The sequence below is a fragment of the Myxocyprinus asiaticus genome, chromosome 48, assembly GCF_019703515.2.
Source record: "Myxocyprinus asiaticus isolate MX2 ecotype Aquarium Trade chromosome 48, UBuf_Myxa_2, whole genome shotgun sequence".
NCBI classification, from domain to species: domain Eukaryota; kingdom Metazoa; phylum Chordata; class Actinopteri; order Cypriniformes; family Catostomidae; genus Myxocyprinus; species Myxocyprinus asiaticus.
In genome coordinates this window covers 29,577,872-29,599,023 of record NC_059391.1, presented here as the reverse complement: position 1 = coordinate 29,599,023, position 21,152 = coordinate 29,577,872, and the positions used below count along the sequence as shown (strand labels likewise).

General features: G+C 33.4%; 1 protein-coding gene across 1 annotated transcript in view; it reads right to left on the bottom strand.

The window, feature by feature from the left end:
- Positions 1-21,152, bottom strand: part of LOC127437108 (protein kinase C-binding protein NELL2) — a 121,460-nt gene that overhangs the window by 28,522 nt on the left and 71,786 nt on the right. Inside the window, exons 14-15 of the mRNA XM_051691782.1 lie at positions 9,690-9,812; positions 9,494-9,589 (exon numbers count right to left, since the gene is read on the bottom strand). Of these exons, the coding sequence (XP_051547742.1) occupies positions 9,494-9,589; positions 9,690-9,812 (219 nt within the window). The remainder of the gene's footprint in view (positions 1-9,493; positions 9,590-9,689; positions 9,813-21,152) is intronic.

Below are 21,152 nucleotides of genomic sequence, written 5' to 3'. Positions count from 1 at the left end.
TCTCACAGTCTGAGAGTCCTTTAGGTGCTTTTTTATGTGTCTTGCACTGAGGAGAGGCTTCCGTCTGGACACTCTGTCATAAAGCCCAGATCGGTGGAGTGTTGCAGTGATGGTCGTCCTTCTGCAAGTTTCACCCATCTCCACACATGATCTCTGGAGCTCAACCAGAGTGACCATCGGGTTCTTGGTCACCTCTCTTATCAAAGCCCTTCTCCCCCGATTGCTCCGTTTGGCCAGGCGGCCAGCTCTAGTAAGAGTCCTGGTTGTTCCAAACTTCTTCCATTTAAGGATTATGGAGGCCACTGTGCTCTTGGAAACCTTTGATGCAGCCACATTTTTTTTTTTTTTTTTTGTAGCCTTCCTCAGATCTGTGCCTCAACACAATCCTGTCTCTGAGCTCTGCAGGCAGTTCCTTTGACCTCATGGCTTGGTTTTTGCTCTGATATGCATTTTCAGCTGTGAGACGTTGTATAGACAGGTGTGTGCCTTTCCAAATCATGTCCAATCAATTGAATTTGCCATAGGTGGACTCCAATTAAAGTGTAGAAACATCTCAAAGATGATCCAGAGAAATGGGATGCACCTGAGCTAAATTTCAAGTGTCACAGCAAAGGATCTGAACACTTATGTCAATGTGATTGTTTCAATGTTTCATTTTTTTCTTTTTAACAAATTTGAAAAGTTATCAAAAATCTGGTTCTTGCTTTGTCATTATGGGGTATAGAGTGTAGATTGGTGAAAAATTAAGGGGTCTGAATACTTTCTGAATGTACTGTATATAGTTTTACTGGGTTTATTTTCATACAATATCATTAATTTATTGGTTTATATACAGTATCTATGCGCACTTGTGTGTGATTATATCAGTGATTGCATGTGTGATTTTCATTGTGCATGTGATTGTGAATAATGTATATAACGTGATGTATAATGCATCTTCACAGCACATGGGGATGTGATGACATCGAGGGGACGCTACACTTAGCATGAATGCTAACGGCTCCACTCGTGTGTTCTTTCTGTGCATAATTTCTTGCTATCCTCCAATTATTTCTCTTAAGTTTCACTCAAATAATAATTTTTATCCTCTCTCTGTCTGTCTCTCTCTGCCGGTTTGTCAGCTGGTCTTGAGAGGATTCATAAAATCCAGAGAATGACATGAGAGCAATAGAGTGAAAGCATTTTCATGTTCAGTTCTGTCCCAGAATCACACACACACGCACACAAACACACACACCGTATATTTTATTTCTCATCATCTGGCTCTCTTTGAGCGCTTGTGTGTTGCTGTCGTTGCTCTAGATGAGAATCTTCAGAGATTTGGGCTTGTTTATTCACTCTCAGCTTCTGAAGGCACTGAAGTGTCACTGTAATCTGAGAAAACTACTGTACAAGAATCTCACAAAAGCTCATGTTTGTGAACTTGTATTGATTGTGTGGCGGAATGATCCGCCCCTCCGGCTCATCATCGTCGCCCCGCCTCTTAGGGCCGCCCTTCAGTCAGGCTCACGACGGGACTTGAGCAGGAGAGCGAGAAGAGGTGCATAATTAATAAGCCTCGTTCTGGCGACGGTGAATGAAGCACACCTGATGTGAATAATGCTTCATCACCGCTGTCTTTAAAATGCAGTGCGCACCTCTTCTCGGGGAGCCGGCTTCAAATCTCCATGTGTGCACACATTGGCATCCTCGCACAGCCAGTACCAGAGCTGGGAGGGTTCGGAGTTGGACGCGCTGCTGGACCCGTTCCTCGGACCCCCGGACGCATTAATGAGTCGCCGGCGGTGAACTGCTCACGTCGCCGCCAATTGGCTAGATGCCGGGCCGCCTTCCCCTCACACCTGCCTTGGGCCTGGGAAGACAGGCCGCCAAGGATGCCGCCGCCCCTCGTGCCGTGGACACTGGAGGGGAGCGTGAGCAGCCGACAGACCCAGCTCATGCCTGGGCCATTCTATGGACACTACCCCACCCTTCACAGAGCCCCGTCTCACCGCGAGGATGCCAGATTCCCCTTGGGCACTTTATTACCCCTTTTATGGACATGTTATTTTTATTATTATTTCCAATAAATGCCTCCCCGAGGCTTGACACCATACCCACTGTGTCTGTCTCTTGCTCACCCCGCCACAATTGTAATATGCATTGAATGATAATATAAGATAATGATGTAAGATTCTATATTATTTGAGGTTCATAAATATTGTACAATCTTGCTAAACTCCACAGAGTTCTGTAAAGGACGACCTCAGAAAAAGAGGATTACGACATCAACTAATAACGCACTTTAATAGGCAGCATTGTAAGGCCACACATTTGAAAACCCATTGATTTCTCTACGTTTACTCCTCTCATCCAAACTGGAACGGCGTTTTCCTCTACTGAAAACAGAACACTTTTACAACACTGTCCATTATATCATGACGTTAGGAAACTGAAAATGAAGTTTGCAAACAAAATGAGTGTGGACTTGGCGTAGGATACCTTATCTTGCACAAATTCTATTGGGCCATTCACACCAAACACGTTTGCGTCTGCGCTCTTTTCAGTTGTGAGCATGCGCTAGACGGAGATCTTTGACCGTTGTGCCGCACATCACCGTTTTTTCAGCATCTTGCAAAGAAACTCTTTGTTGTTAGAAAATAATTTAAGCTTTTAAATACACATCTAGAGACGCACACATTGTTTCATTCTTGTGATTTGAGGAGCTTTTTTTAGCGCAAGAACACGTTTGATCTAAATGGCTCCTAAGGCAGTAGTACTTTTATGCTTATTAAAGTCCTGTGTAATCTAAATTGGTGTGTTGTGGCTTTTTGTTCACATGTGTTAGTTTTGCAGTTATCTATATGCTAGACAAAGGGACCAGAAATTAGAGGTAGACCGATATATCTGTTTTACCGATTAATCGGTGCCGATAGTTGCCGATAGTTTTTTCATCATTTCGTCATTTCAAAATAATTGTCCCGGTGTGTTTTGGGCTTGTTTATTCTTAAAATTCCCATGTTATGCACCAAATGTTATTTTTCTCTGGTTATTCTGGGGATTTTGATTGAACAATAAACTGCATCTAGGATTTTGTTCATTTTGGAATCTATGTCTGTGCCCGTCATAGTAAGGGAAAAATAAGATTTTTTTTTACATTCTTTAAATCAATTTTAAAAACTATCGGCTGATAAGCGGCTATCGGCCTTTCTCACCACCTTAGTTATCGGTATCGCCAAATCGGTCGACCTCTACCAGAAATATTGATGACGTAATCTAGCACTACCACCTAATGTCCTGCCACCTGTAACCGACTAGCAAGTAGCAAATAGCAACGACATTGATGTAAATTAAAGACTAGTGGCTATTTATAAAAAAAATGGATTAGCACTTTGGTTTGTTCCACACAAACTTCCTGTTTCAACAGGAAGTCAACACTAGAAAAATGTGTCACATGTCAAATTATCTCTTAACAAGTTATAGTCTTAAAAGCATCATAGACAAAATCTCGACATGAAAGCTGATCCAAAAGGTAGGTATCCAAATAAACAGCGCTTTTTAGAGTACTGCACTGTTAGCTTAGCAGCATGCTAACAATAAAACTTTGTTTGAATCAATTGTGTGTCAAATCTCTAGTGCGCTTCACGCAACTGCTTATTGTATGATGCATCTACGTATGATTTTAGTTAGGATGCTGTCTTAGAAGCCAGATGCCTACGTAGACTACAGACTAGGTTTCGGAACAGAGCTAGCGTGATTAGCTATATCACTCCTAGCTCTTACTGTCACAGGCTGTTGTCATGCTAAGCACCTTTTCTATTGTCCAAGTGTCTTTAACGTTTGTTTTGGCTCTGTTTTCTCTTTATTAATTGTTGTATAGCACAAGTGTTGTTTTATTGTTGGGTGTATTTTGCACAGGTTAATGTCAATTTTGCATCATGTTCATTTTTAGTTGTTTACTCATGTCTGTGATGTAGCTTACCTTCACCTGTTTCATAAAGTGCTCTCTGTGTCGCATTTCTGTGACTAATGCTCATATCTTTGTCGTTTCTTATGTCTTCTGTGGCGTTATGATAATAATACTTTGCGTATTCTCAATGCTTCTGTTTATACAGGCTTTTGTATGCTGTAATATTTTCCTCAAAGCTGAAACTATGATACAAATGAATGCTTGGAACGCACACACACAAAAACACAAAATAGCTGCCAACATAGATAGCATTTTAAAAACCCCATGTTATCAAAATGTGTATTTTGTGGCTTTTAGTTCCTTTGTCTATGCTAGAGTACTGCTAAAAGTTGATATTGTAAAATAACCATTAAGCAGATAATTATGTATTTAAAATGTACAGTCGTTCTGTTCCAAAAAAACAGACCAAAAATATTAATGACATCATCTTGCACTTAGGGGCATTTCCAGGTGTTTATCCAATCGAATGTTCTCTAGAATGAGAATCAGTACTAAAAAATATATCAATACAAATATCGATAAAATACTTTTTTAACATTTTTTATATTGTGCCATTATCTTACTGTGCAACGTGTTAACATCAAACTCTATTGACATCAGTTGTCGAGTCGTGTGCACTTCATATTGTTACGTTGTTCCCTTAGTCACTTATAAGGGTCCATTTTAGTTAGGATGCTGCCTTAGAAGGTATACATAATTTGATGCTTGTCACTCCAAATTCCTCTGGCATTTGATTCATAATCCGGTTGATTGAAACTTGAGCAGGACAAAAATACCATCAGGCCTCAAGGTGAAACTTACACTTTCATTTGGAAACCTGCACCAAAAATCAGGATAAATAACAGCTTATTATTCTGCATTTCTCCAGCTTTATTAGTTCATTTGACTGCGGTGGGTTCTGGCCGCCCAGCAGGTGCACAAATCAGCCTGTTTTCCAGCAAAAAAGAAAACAGCACAGACGTCATGTTGTCAAAATTACATTCAGGAACGCCTTTTCAATCCCGACACACAATGGAAACCATCACCGGCCATCAAAACACGTCGTAGAACATTTGGTCATTTGTCAAAGTGTGGATTATTGAGAAACAGCTGCAGGATTAATTTTTTTAACAAATTAATCTTTTTACGTGTCTAAAGGCACTTTAGACTGCTTGGCGAAGATTTTTTATCTGTGAATATCTATTGTGTACTAAAATATGGCTTGGCATAAACTAAAACAGCAACTGTGGTAGCAAGTGTGCGAATTCTACAATGACTTTCAGGTGGGTCAACTTCCTGGAAATTCTAGAGGAAGCACAGTTTGTTTAGTCTCTTTTTCAAGCAAAGTTACGCGAATGTCAACTATTTTATCAACTTTATTTTTTTATCTTAACTAGTTTTCGAGGCAAACATTTTTTGCTTTGTTTTTGTGTAACCAAATTTGTCTTTTGGTGCCCCTTTCATGGTTAGCTGAATGTCAAATATCTGAAATATTTGTTTTTCTTAACTAATTTTATCTTAGCTAATTTTATTTTAGTTAATTTTATCTTAGCTAATTTTATTTTAGTTAATTTTATCTTAGCTAATTTTATCTTAGCTAATTTTATTTTAGTTAATTTTATCTTAGCTAATTTTATCTTAGCTAATTTTATTTTAGTTGATTTTATCTTAGCTAATTTTATCTTAGCTAATTTTATTTTAGTTAATTTTATCTTAGCTAATTTTATCTTAGCTAATTTTATTTTAGTTAATTTTATTTTAGTTAATTTTATCTTAGCTAATTTTATCTTAGCTAATTTTATTTTAGTTAATTTTATTTTAGTTAATTTTATCTTAACTTATATTATCTTAGCTAATTTTATTTTAGTTAATTTTATCTTAGCTAATTTTATCTTAGCTAATTTTATCTTAGCTAATTTTATTTTAGTTAATTTTATCTTAGCTAATTTTATTTTAGTTAATTTTATCTTAGGTCATTTTATCTTAATGAATTTTATCTTAGGTAATTTTATCTTAACTTATATTATCTTAGCGAATTTTATCTTAATGAATTTTATCTTAGGTAATTTTATCTTAACTTATATTATCTTAACGAATTTTAACTTAGGTAATTTTATCTTAATGAATTTTATCTTTAGCTAATTTTATCTTAATGAATTTTATCTTAGGTAATTTTATCTTAATGAATTTTATCTTAGGTAATTTTATCTTAATGAATTTTATCTTAGGTGATTTTATCTTAACTAATTTTATCTTAGGTGATTTTATCTTAGGTAATTTTATCTTAATGAATTTTATCTTAGGTAATTTTATCTTAATGAATTTTATCTTAGCTAATTTTATCTTAATGAATTTTATCTTAGCTAATTTTATCTTAACAAATTTTATCTTAGGTGATTTTATCTTAACAAATTTTTTCTTAGGTAATTTTATATTAACTTATATTATCTTATCTAATTTTATTTTAGCTAATTTTATTTTAGCTAATTTTATCTAATTTTATCTTAACTTATATTATCTTAACTAATTTTATTTTAGCTAATTTTATTTTAGCTAATTTTATCTTAACTTATATTATCTTAACTAATTTTATTTTATCTAATTTTATCATATCTTATTTTATCTAATTTTATCTTAACTAATTTTATCTTAACTTATATTATCTTAACTAATTTTATTTTAGCTAATTTTATCTTATCTAATTTTATCTTATCTAATTTTGTCTTAGCTAATGTCGGAATGAGATGGCAACTCGTAGGTTCTTCTCGGAGCTGTTCACAGCCTCAGTCCTCATATGTTATTTGTTTAAATGGCAACACTTATAACGGCAAAATGTCTTTGTTGTTGATAACAGCAAAGTGTTTATCACTACATTAATGCACCTCTATATGTTCTTGCAAAATTTTTATCTTTTATTTACAGTAAATCCAACATGACGTGAATGCACAATTATTGTACTGTAGATTGTCAGCTGTATCCTATAGCAATCTACTGTTGCCATGGTTAACTTCTCAGACAAACATGACTTTAGTTGCGTGAGTGTATGATTTGAAGGCATGTGAAAATATGTGCACAAATCAACCTTATAAAGTGACTTTTAGCATTACTGATATGTTTGAAAATGCTGTTCTTTTGGAATATGTAAAAATATAAAAACGGATAGTTGCGTTCCTGATTGACCAATACAGCATTCCAGTCATGCTGAAATATGTGTTCACCATAGAGACCAACTATTCAACTTAGCTTACAGGGACTATGGGCAATTTTTCTGTAAGCGCGCAAAGCACAGTTATACGTGCACTGAGGCACGTGTGATGGGCTGGACTATATAATAGGATGCAGGCGGTGCAATAACCGGAGAAGAACCTCAGAAATAAATTGCACTTGACCCTGCCCATTAGCACTTTACACGTGCAATTTCGCCAAACCCACTTGCGCCGAGACTTAGCGAATGCTTGCACGAGAATACCAAATCTGCATGGCCATGCCCATTGACTTTGCAATTATGACTTTTGGCATAGAGCTGTGCTTAATGCTCTTAAAATTGGACCCTTTATCTTCCAACGAAAGGTTGAATAAGATAAAAAAAAAACATTTTGTTTGAATGAAAATCTGTATAGTAAACACATATAAAAGCAATAAGGCGATCTCGATATATTGCTATATTGTGAATACTGTCACTCCCTAACAACATCCTTTAGCCGTGACTACATTTACGTGTAGCATGACCCTGTACCATTTTACTTTTATAAAATACTTTATTATATATAATTTTGTCTTCAATCAAGGGGATTCAAGCACACTAGGGAATGCAGAAAAATTAAGAATGATTCTAAAATCTATGTGGAAAAACAGCTGAAAACGCATCCGCTTCATTCCATCTCGTATCCTTTCCAGAAACCTGACAGCTGTCGCAAAGAAAAGCGATTTGTTTGTAATCAAATTGTGTTTGATAACATTCTGTGATTATTTATTTATTTACTTTATAAAATGGCTCAATCCTTAAGACTTGCCAAGGCTAATTTCATAGCTAGCTAGCATTTAATGTATCCTATATACATACAATTAAATACTATTATATACAATTAAATAATAATAAAATTGCCCATATGAAGAGACTCTAATACTGAGCCAGAACATGTTGCTAAGCTTCAAATGGCTTCATGTTTTCATTAAAATCTGCCATGCGTTCAGCAGCCGCACATAATCTGTCTCTATCCTGCACTAAATTATAGCTGTGGAGGGTGGCGATTTTACCCAGGGGTCAATAACAGGCAAACAGAAATGCGGGAGAACGTTGAGTGGGAGTGTGTATGTGGGGGAACAAGAAACAAAGACAACTCTATTTCACAGAAATGATAGACGCACAGATTGCGAACAGTAATGCTTGCATTTGCCTTCAGCTGTGGGGGAAATAGATGCTTTATTTAGTACACTAAACAGGGCATGAGGCCTAAATGAAGACAAACGACCATAGATGGGAGACGTAATCATATTTTTAAAAACTGAAAAATAACGAGCAATTAAAGAGAATGAAGACGTCAGTCTGTATATGTTTACTCAACTTCTGATATTCTCCCATATACAGCTGGGCAGTATGATGGTGTCATTGACAAATAAGGTTGTCCAAATTAAAATTTAGTGTCGAGTTCATAGAAATGTAATCTGTGTGTCCATGTTGGTTTCATTCACTTTTAAAAGACATTTATAGCTTATTCTAAAAAAATTAAATAATAATAAAATAAAAAAAATAATGACTTCAATTTAACCACTAAATTCAAAAAAGTTTTCAAACATATTTTTAAATGAACAAATAAAATATTTCTACATATTGCATGCATTTCTGTGCCATTTCATAAAATTATGCAAATATCTCTTTAAAAAATAAATAAAAAATAAATAAAAAAAACTTTACACAGTCATGATGGACGTAAGATTTATTATATATAATTATATATACAGTATATTACATATAATTTTATTATATATTAAATACTAATAACAGACCTATATTTCTTTTTATTATTTCAGATTTTTTATTATATATATATATAATATATAACTTATGTTATATATAAATTGTATTATATATTAAATACTAGTAATATACCTAAAAAAATATTAATTTAAATAAAATTAAAAAAATCAGTGTATAAAATATTTCATTTTGCTCGTTCCGCCCACCACTACTTCCACAAGAAATCTTCCATCAAACAATCACAACCCTGAATCATGAACTCTTCCACAAAACTGCAATTTACACACACTGTTCAAAAGTGTCATTAAACAGGGTTGAGGAGCAGAGAGAGGCGTTCAGAAGCATTTGAGATCATAAAGAGGCCAACTCATGTTTTGGAGTGAATCTTAGGGGGCATTTATACTCAGTCACAGTCACGTTTTTACTGACTGATTAGCTATCTGATCATGAATGACCAAGACACATACGAATTGTAAATGCATTTGTTTGTTCAGGCCACATACGGAAACTTAACTCCTTCCATACAGAAGTTTAGGAACAATCTGATCGATCAAGACATATAAATATAAAAGTAAACTGGCTCTTACCTGTCTCACAGTTTTGTCCACTGAAGCCCTGCGGGCACACGCAGATGTTTGGAGAAGAGCACGAGCCGCCGTTGAGACAGTGTCCATCACAGAGGGCTAGAGGTCAAACAGAGGGCAAACAGACGTTTAAAGTGTGTTCACAGGGTGATGGGGCACACCGCAGTGTGGTGGGGTGGCAGATGGGTCACTCTCTCACCTCTACAGGTGGTACCGTTTCCTGTGAATCCGGGTTTACAGGAGCAGCTGTGCCCACCGACAGTGTTAAAACACAACGCGTTCTCATCGCAACTGTGCTGCCCGGACACACACTCATCATGCTCTAGAGAGAGAGAGAGAGAGAGATGAGCTTAATGATGACAAGTGTAATTTCTGCACCACCAAATGGAATTGCAAAAAAAATAAAAAATATACAAAATTGCCTGTGCAAAACTCAGTTACAATGTTGAAACTGACCTGACAGCTTCACAGCAATGGCAAATTACTTGCTAATGTCCAAAAAGCAAGTGCATTGCTTTTGAGTGTTTTCTACAGTGTTAGGATGTTCCTGATGGTTGCTGGGTGGTTGCTAAGGTGTTTTGAGTGGTTTCTAGGGTGTTGTTAGGGTGTTCTTGATAGTTGCTAGGTAGCTGCTACGGTGTCTAGAGTAGTTTCTATGGTGTTATGGTGTTCTTGATGGTTGGTAGGTGGTTGCTAAGGTGTTTTGAGTGGTTTCTAAGGTGTTATGGTGTTCTTGATGGTTGCTAAGGTGTTTTTATAGGTTTATATGGTGTTGTTAAAGTGTTTTGGGTGATATATACAGTGTTATTAGGGTGTTCTTGATGGTTGCTAGGTGGTTGCTACAGTGTTTGGATTGGTGTCAAGGGTTTCCAGGATGGTGTTAGGGTGTTCTTGATGGTTGCTAAGGTGTTTTGAGTGGTTTCTACAGTGCTGATGGGTGTTCTTGATGGTTTCTAGGTGTTTGCTAAAGTGTTTTTTTTTAGGGTGTTCTCGATGGTTGCTACGGTGTTTTGAGTGGTTTCTACAGTGATGTTAGGATGCTCTTGATAGCTGCTAGGTGTTTAATAGGAAGTTGGTAGGGTGTTCTTTCTTGATGGTTGCTAAGTGGTTTCTAAGGTGTTTTGAGTGCTTTCTGTGTTGTTGTTAGGGGATTCTTGATAGTTGTTAGGTGTTTGCTAAGGTGTTTTGAGTGGTTTCTAAGATGGTGTTAGGGTGTTCTTGATGGTTGCTAAGGTGTTTTACGCGGTTTCTATGGCATTTCAAGGTTGCTAGGTGTTTGCTAAGGTGTTTTGAGTGGTTTCTAAGATGGTGTTAGGGTGTTCTTGATGGTTGCTAAGGTGTTTTACGTGGTTTCTATGGCATTTCAAGGTTGCTAGATGTTTGTTAAGGTGTTTTGAGTGGTTTCTAAGATGGTGTTAGGGTGTTCTTGATGGTTGCTAAGGTGTTATGAGTGGTTTCTAAGATGGTGTTAGGGTGTTCTTGATGGTTGCTAAGGTGTTTTACGCGGTTTCTATGGCATTTCAAGGTTGCTAGGTGTTTGCTAAGGTGTTTTGAGTGGTTTCTAAGATGGTGTTAGGGTGTTCTTGATGGTTGCTAAGGTGTTTTACGTGGTTTCTATGGCATTTCAAGGTTGCTAGATGTTTGTTAAGGTGTTTTGAGTGGTTTCTACAGTGCTGTTAGGGTGTTCTTGATGGTTGCTAAGGTATTTTTAGTGGCTCTAGGGTTTCTAAGATGGTGTTAGAGTGTTTTTGGTGGCTGCTAGGCCACACATTTTAACATGTTTACATCCATTCCACAGATTTCCCTCCAAATCTAACTGAAGAAAAAGTTTGTAGATTTGCTGACAGTCTGGTGATAATAAATGAATCGGCTCTGAACTCCACTGAAGTATCATCTGACAATATTTAAAGTGTACTTTCTAGACGGCTGATGAAAGCGTCAAATCAGTCAATCTGACACAAGCTCTATTCAACCATCTGCTGTCGGATTGAGAGGCTGTTGAACTCTGAGGTCATTTGAGGTTTGTTCAGACAAGATGAAAGTCTTAAGAAATTAAGAGAGAGAACATTATTATTTCATTAGAGCTGAGATTCTATTGCTTATCAAAATTTCCTCTCCTCTCTTGTATGTGTATGTGTGTTTGGGGCCTGCGGGTGTTTCAATGCACCTAACGATTAGCCCCATAATCTCCCGCTCTGTTATTAGTCTTTCCTGCAGTGTGTAAGAAACGTGTTATCTGAGATACCAGAATTGGCTGACTCCACACCCGCACCTCATTCTTCACTGCTACAGGATTAGAATGGACCGATTCAAGGTGTCCTCTGGCGGTGCTGTACCACAGCGAGCTCACCTCTATTCTCCTGCTCAATATCTCACTGCAACCACACACACACATAGCCTGGACTGCATTCATTACCTGCAGAGTTTCCATGGATAGAGGCCTCTGAGTGTGAATATGGATTTGTTGAGGCACCAAAGAGATTATTTTAAATTAAAACTTCAATTTTAGATTTCAGCAGCCGGCCCGCATCAGCCATGATTGCACTTTTGACAGTTTCATTCAAGTTGAAATTTGAATAGAAATGGCACAACTTATAGTTGGAAGTGAGTCTTTATAACTAAAATATTCTGCTTGTTTTGCAAGGTTAAATAAATCGGACACAGAAGACGAGTCAAAAGACGGCTCGATTCAGAACTGTCACTCGAATGTCCGTACCAACCCAGCCAATCAGATTTCACAGGGATAGTTCACCCAGAATCATTCACTTGCCCTCATTTCATCCCAAACCCATATGACTTTCTTCTGTAAAACACATATGGAGAAATTTTCCAGAATATCCTTGCTACGTACCTTGAAAGTGAATAGGGACTGAGGCTGTCAAGATTTAAAATTATTTTAAAAAAGGACAAAATATCATAGCACACTTACAAAAACTCAGCAGTGGCACTTTCGGGTTCTTTTGGCACCCCTGAAAAGAAATAGTTTTCAATGGGTGCTTCACTCAGATTGAGATAAAAATGCCCAAAAGTGCTGTTTGTGGAGTTGAAACACCCCATTTCCAAAAGATTATTGGAGATTGGGCCTTTTCATTTCCATGAGGATCAGCGGATCAGGACAAACTCAACGTTGGACATAAATTATGATATTTCACGATCACTGCTATTGTTATCGCGTCCGCTCTATTAAAACATTTTTACGAATGAATCGCACAAACGTCTGTTTTCAATTTCTGAAGTGCAGTCACTATGACAAAAATGAGGCCAAATATGATCAATGATCTTATGACACCATATAAGATCTAACATGACTAACCAGACCATGTCTCCACCACTGCAGTACATAGGCTATGGTTTGTGAAAAGATATGCAAATAAAATTTGTCTTTGCATTCAGTTTGAATGCATTAACTAACATGTTCCATCTTTTTTAGCTGTTTGTGTATTGAATACGTAAAATGTTATTATGTTCTGGATATGGACCAATAATTTAAGCAGTAAAGACGCATATTGCTTGTCTGATGGTAGTTTTCATTTTTATATGCTGCATTTTTTTGGCTTTAGAAGTGTGTAAGCGTGTATTCATCAACATGCATGTATGACATAATCATACAGGCCTTTTGAATCAAGTTAAAACATGCAAAACCACAGTTCCTTGCACCGATTTCCAGCAGTGGTTCTCCCCCGCTGTAAAATCTACAGCCCCACGGTGAAAGGAAACATATTTTCCCGAGCTGTGAATATCCATTTGCAGTCTGAATTGAATATTGGCAAAATAAAAAGACCACACACTGATCAGCCACAACATTAAAACCACTGACAGGTGAAGTGAATAACATTGATTATCTCGTTACAATGGCACCTGTCAAGGGGTGGGATGTATTAGGCAGCAAGTGAACAGTCAGTTCTTTAATTTCATGTGTTGGAAGCAGGAACAATGGGCAAGCGTAAAGATCTGAGCGACTTTGACAAGGGCCAGATTGAGATGGCTAGACCACTGGGTCAGAGCATCTCCAAAACGGCAGGTCTTGTGGGATGTTCCCGGTATACAGTGGTTAGTACCTACCAAAAGTGATCCAAGGAAGGACAATGGTGAACCGACAACAGGGTCATGGGCAAACAAAGCGCATTGATGCTCGTGGGGAGCGAAGGCTAGCCCGTCTGGTCTGATCCCACAGAAAAGATACTGTAGCAGAAATTGCTGAAAAACTTAATGCTGGTTAAGATAGAAAGGTGTCAGAACACACAGTGCATCGCAGCTTGCTGCATATGGGGCTGCGTAGTCGCTGACCGGTCAGAGTGCCCATACCCTGTCCACCGCCGAAAGCATCTATCTAGTTTGATCCATCCATTCATCAATCCATCTATCAATCCATCTATCAATCCATCTATCAATCCATCTATCAATCATCCATCCATCCATCAATCAATCCATCAATCCATCAATCAATCCATCAATCCATCAATCCATCAATCAATCCATCCATCCATCCATCCAACAATCATCCATCCATTCATAATTCCATCTATCTATCTATCAATTAATCAATCAATCAATCATCCAGCTATCCATCTATCAAACCATCTATCAATTTATCCATCCATCCATCCAACAATCATCTGTCTATCTATCTATCTAATTAATCATCCATCCATCCATCCATCATCCATAATTCTATCTATCTATCTATCTATCTATCTATCAATTAATCAATCAATTTATCCATCCATCCAACAATCATCCATCCATCCATAATTGTATCTGTCTATCAATCATCCATCCATCAAACCATCTATCAATTTATCCATCCATCTATCCATCCATCCAACAATCATCCATCCATCTATCTATCTATTAATCAATCAATCATCCATCTATCCATCCATCTATCAAACATCTATCAATTTATCCATCATCCATCCATCCATCCAACAATCATCCATCTATCTATCTACCTATTAATCAATCAATCAATCAATCATCCAGCTATCCATCTATCAAACCATCTATCAATTTATCCATCCATCCATCCAACAATCATCTGTCTATCTATCTATCTATCTATCTATCTATCTATCTATCTATCTAATTAATTAATCATCCATCCATCCATCATCCATAATTCTATCTATCTATCTATCTATCTATCAATTAATCAATCAATCAATCATCCATCTATCCATCCATCTATCAAACCATCTATCAATTTATCCATCCATCCAACAATCATCCATCCATCCATAATTGTATCTGTCTATCAATCATCCATCTGTCCATCCATCAAACCATCTATCAATTTATCCATCCATCTATCCATCCATCCAACAATCATCCATCCATCTATCTATCTATTAATCAATCAATCATCCATCTATCCATCCATCTATCAAACATCTATCAATTTATCCATCATCCATCCATCCAACAATCATCCATCCATCTATCTGTCTATCTATCTATCTATCTACCTATTAATCAATCAATCATCCATCCATCCATCCATCCATCTAGTTTGATCTGTTTTAAAGTCAAACACCCGGAACTGTACATTTGAGAGCTTCGTGCACCCTGTTAAAATGCAGGACGTGTCACCTCTGACATCAGTAATTGTTGGGAGTCTGATAAATGTGCCGCGGCTGTAATTCTCATTTTGTTTTCATCCATCACCGCTGTGTGGCCCCCTGCTGGTGAGCTGCATCTTAAAACGCCAATCACTTGTGTCTTTCTATTTTCTGCATGACATAACGCTGGAGCAGCAGCAAGCCTGCATGCGTAATGAGCGTGTATGTGGGAGCGTGAAATGGATTCTGACTTCTCTTTAATGCACAAAGTTTATTCTTTGCTGTCAATTCTCTATTCCATAAATAAATGCATGTCATTACCATACAGTCAATGCTCTTTAAATGTAGAAGTTGCAGCAGCGCAGCCGGCGCATTCTCTGCACAAATGTTGTACCGTGGAACGACACAGAAGTGTCCCTGTCTGTACATAATTGATTGTTTATCTGTTGGCTGCATGAATGACAGCAGCGCATGAGAGTGAGCACACAGAGAGGAAGGCTCTGAGGTCCTGTCGCAGCCGATGTGATCTTCACGTAGGTGTGGTGACTAGCGGGTGGCAGTGACCTTGAGCTAATCCTCTCATTTGACGTCTCTGCATTGCTGTGAAAGACAGCATTACAATACATCTCACACTGTGTGTGTTATAATGCAGTCTGCTGCAATATCTCTTTGGAATGCACTGAATCTGTCGTTTTCAGTTTGGATGAGTTAAATCCATCTCGGGACAGTGTAAGATGTTGATACGCTGATTTTCGGCTGGTTTAGGGGTGAATACAGTGCCATTCTGGTTAGAGAATGCGTTGTTTTTGTTCTCTTACAACTCTTCAAAAAATGCAGCATGCATATTAAACCATGAAACTGAATGCTTGTAAATCTCAGTTCTCCCATGTTTGTTCATAATCTGTTAAAGGGATTGGAAATTCTGTCATCAATTACTCGCCCTCATGTCATTCCAAACCTGTATGACTTTCTTTCTTGTTCAGAACACAAAAAGAGATGTTTTAATGAATATCTCTGTCCATTTTTCAATACAGTGGCAGTGGAAAGTGCTTCACTTTAAAGCCTCAAAAAAGATTAGAAAATAGGGATGCACCGATCTGGAATTTCTTGGCCAATACTGTTAATTCATGGTATATAAACGTTTATATAGATGGAAATATAACAGTGCTGTATTATGTACTGTATACTGTAAGTAATCCACAACTTTCAAACACAAATATGCTTTCAATCAAGCAACAAATAAAAAAACACTGCCTACTAGCAAAATAAATTATACATGCTTAAGTTCTTGTTGGCAAAGTCACCATAAGATAGATTTGGCAAGTCTTAACTTGCTAACTGACATCTACACAGGGTCCAAAATGTAAAAAAAAAAAATATATATATATATATATATATATATATATATATATATATTCCAATTTATTGATAAATATATTTATCAAAAATCAATACGTATTTAATAGCCATGAAACTATATTTAGCATTATTTTAATTAAAATGTATTAAAAAAAAATATGATACACCATCGTAATTTTGTTCTTCACATGTTCTTTTGGTGACTTAATGTGAGGAATATTTTTTTAGTAATTATTGTTCTCTCAGTTCAATCAATGTAAATCATTTAGTTGCTCATAATATTACCGCCAACTGGTGAATTATTACATTTTATTCACTCGTCAAAGGCTGTTTTTTTTCTCGCATTTGGTGCGTGCCGAGTGTTAATTTTGGATAAATATTTACCTACAGTAAATAGCTACGTTGACACGTATGACTGACCTTTTCTTCTATAAGAAAATATCTGCTACCCCTCACTCTTTCTCCACACCTTTTTCTTTTTAAAGTCCAATTTCGGCTTTATTGCTGTACTGCATGACGTGTACTCGTTTTGGAGTGCGCGCTTCACGCTGGCTGAACTTCAGGACCAGACCACTTTCATTTTCAAGGGGGTGGGGAGGGGCATCGCTAACATGGGAAAAGACAACTTAGTTTGGGAAAATCTATTTTCCTAAATTCCTACCAATAGCATATTACTATATACCGTACAAATATTTCATGATAATATCACAGAATATCAATATTGCCTTTCAGTGGGCCCCCCTCCGAATGAAGGCCCCGTTCCTCAGGCCCACCATTACCCATGGTCCTACGCCCCTGCATAAAATGAACATTACTATAGCGACATTTTTGCAAACTGAGTGCACCGCGTTCTACGTTTCAGCGCAGTTTCACTGGAGGCGCTACAACAACTGTGCGTTTTATTCACTTTCACACAAATCACGAGTACAACGGCAGATTCTGACTTTATAAACACGTATTTTTTAACACGTATGTTACGCACATACTGCTATGTTATGTTTTTGAAACTCTTTCACTCTAACATATTATTTTAAAAACGATACATTTTAACACTTATCATGTTGCATTTGCTTTTAGGATGCTATCAGTTACATTTTGGTGTTGGTCTAGGGTAAGGATGTCTGTTTTGTTCATCACTGTTTTATACATTTGCTTTTTGAAAACTATCAGTTAGGTTTAAAGTTAAAAATAACATTTTCACCTTAAAAACAATTTCACTCGCTTTTTGCGCCCCCTGCTGGACATTTCACTGGGAAACTGCAGTGATTTGTGTAATGATACATGTAAATTCGTTTAGCAAAAATGCTAAGATAAACAACAATATATTCAGTATAATCTGTGTGTACATAAACGCTTACACAGTATCAGTAACATAACTCATCTGTACTTTGTCAAATTGGACCCGAGTTAACAGATGAGTTTATTAAATGTCTCGCATCACCAGCTCAGAACCGCTAGCTCAGCCATAAACCCAGTGGCCATCTGCACTCGCCGAATCAAACATTTATCAATACAGTTCTTCTATCCTCACAGAGCCAAGAACAAACTGCTGCAGGCTGCATTTCACAACTAATTACCCTCGTCTCCAGAGAAACCCAGAAAGTGCAAAGTGTTTCATTCATTAGCAGGAGTGATGCTGCTGTTTATTAGTGCTGTGTGAAGTGTGTTTGGGTTGTGTGTGTTTTGAGGAAAGCCTCTCTCTGGGTTTCCGTCTTAAACAAACAGATGTGTTTGAGTTATTAATTAGCGCACCTGTGGCTGACGTGCTGATATTGCAAAGGAGGAAAGGCAAACACACCGTGTTTGAAAGTGTGTGAGGTAATGTTCATACTAACATGCTACTCTTATTACCTCTGTAGTATATAATATAGTTAGTATTTGTATACTGTGCACAGTTTTTATTGTGCCTGGAATACACAGATGTAAATAAAAAACGTGTGTGTGTGTATATATATATATATATATATATATATATATATATATATATATATATATATATATATATATTATTTCAACAGTATTATTAATAATATACAGGTATTATTATTAAAAATACTAGATAATAATATTAGATATTATAATATAGTATATACTGTGTATATCATTTTTATTTTTATTGTTATTTCTTGTTCTTAAGTGATTTTAAAATTAACTTTTTTTTTAATATTCCTACTCTTTATCATTTCTATGTAAAGCACTTTAAATTACCATTGTACATTAAATGTTACATAAATAATTTTGATTTGCCTATATTATACAGTATTATATTATATTATATTATACAGATATTATATTATATTATACAGTATTATATTATACAGTACTATATTATATTACATTATATGATACAGTATTATATTATATTATATTATACAGTATTATATTATATTATATTATACAGATATTATATTATATTATATTATACAGTGTTATATTACATTATTCTACAGTATTATATTATATTATATTATAAAGATATTATATTATATTGCATTATACAGTATTATATTATATTATACAGTATTATATTACATTATATTATACAGTATTATATTATATTATATTATATTATATTATACAGTATTATATTATATTATATTATACAGTATTATATTATATTATATTATATTATATTATATTATACAGATATTATATTATATTATACAGATATTATATTATATTATACAGATATTATATTATATATATATTACACAGTATTATATTATATTATACAGTATTATATTATATTATATTATACAGTATTATATTATATTATACAGTATTATATTACATTATATTATATTATACAGTATTATATTATATTATACAGATATTATATTATATTATATTATACAGTATTATATTATATTATTATATTATACAGTATTATATTATATTATATTATACAGATATTATATTATATTATACAGTATTATGTTATATTATATTATACAGTATTATATTATACAGTATTATATTATACAGTATTATATTATATTATATTATACAGTATTATATTATATTATATTATATTATACAGTATTATATTATACAGTATTATATTATATTATACAGATATTATATTATATTATATTATATTATATTATACAGTATTATATTATATTATATTATATTATATTATACAGTATTATATTATATTACATTATATTATACAGTATTATATTATATTATATTATACAGTATTATATTATATTATATTATACAGATATTATATTATATTATATTATACAGTGTTATATTACATTATTCTACAGTATTATATTATATTATATTATAAAGATATTATATTATATTGCATTATACAGTATTATATTATATTATACAGTATTATATTACATTATATTATACAGTATTATATTATATTATATTATATTATACAGTATTATATTATATTATATTATATTAGTATTATATTATATTATATTATATCAGTATTATATATTATATTATACAGATATTATATTATATTATACAGATATTATATTATATTATACAGATATTATATTATATTATATTACACAGTATTATATTATATTATATTATACAGTATTATATTATATTATACAGTATTATATTATATTATATTATACAGTATTATATTACATTATATTATATTATACAGTATTATATTATATTATACAGATATTATATTATATTATATTATACAGTATTATATTATATTATTATATTATACAGTATTATATTATATTATATTATACAGTATTATATTATATTATACAGATATTATATTATATTATACAGTATTATGTTATATTATATTATACAGTATTATATTATACAGTATTATATTATACAGTATTATATTATATTATATTATACAGTATTATATTATATTATATTATACAGTATTATATTATACAGTATTATATTATATTATACAGATATTATATTATATTATATTATATTATATTATATTATACAGTATTATATTATATTATACAGATATTATATTATATTATATTATACAGATATTATATTATACAGATATTATATTATATTATATTACACAGTATTATATTATATTATATTATACAGTATTATATTATATTATACAGTATTATATTATATTATATTATACAGTATTATATTACATTATATTATATTATACAGTATTATATTATATTATACAGATATTATATTATATTATATTATACAGTATTATATTATATTATTATATTATACAGTATTATATTATATTATATTATACAGTATTATATTATATTATACAGTATTATGTTATATTATATTATACAGTATTATATTATACAGTATTATATTATACAGTATTATATTATATTATATTATACAGTATTATATTATATTATATTATATTATACAGTATTATATTATACAGATATTATATTATATTATACAGATATTATATTATATTATATTATATTATACAGTATTATATTATATTATATTATATTATATTATACAGTATTATATTATATTATATTATACAGATATTATATTATATTATACAGATATTATATTATATTATATTACACAGTATTATATTATATTATATTATATTATACAGTATTTTATTATATTATATTATATTATACAGTATTATATTATATTATACAGTATTATATTATATTATATTATATTATACAGTATTATTTTATACAGTATTTTATTATATTATATTATATTATACAGTGTTATATTATATTATACAGTATTATATTATATTA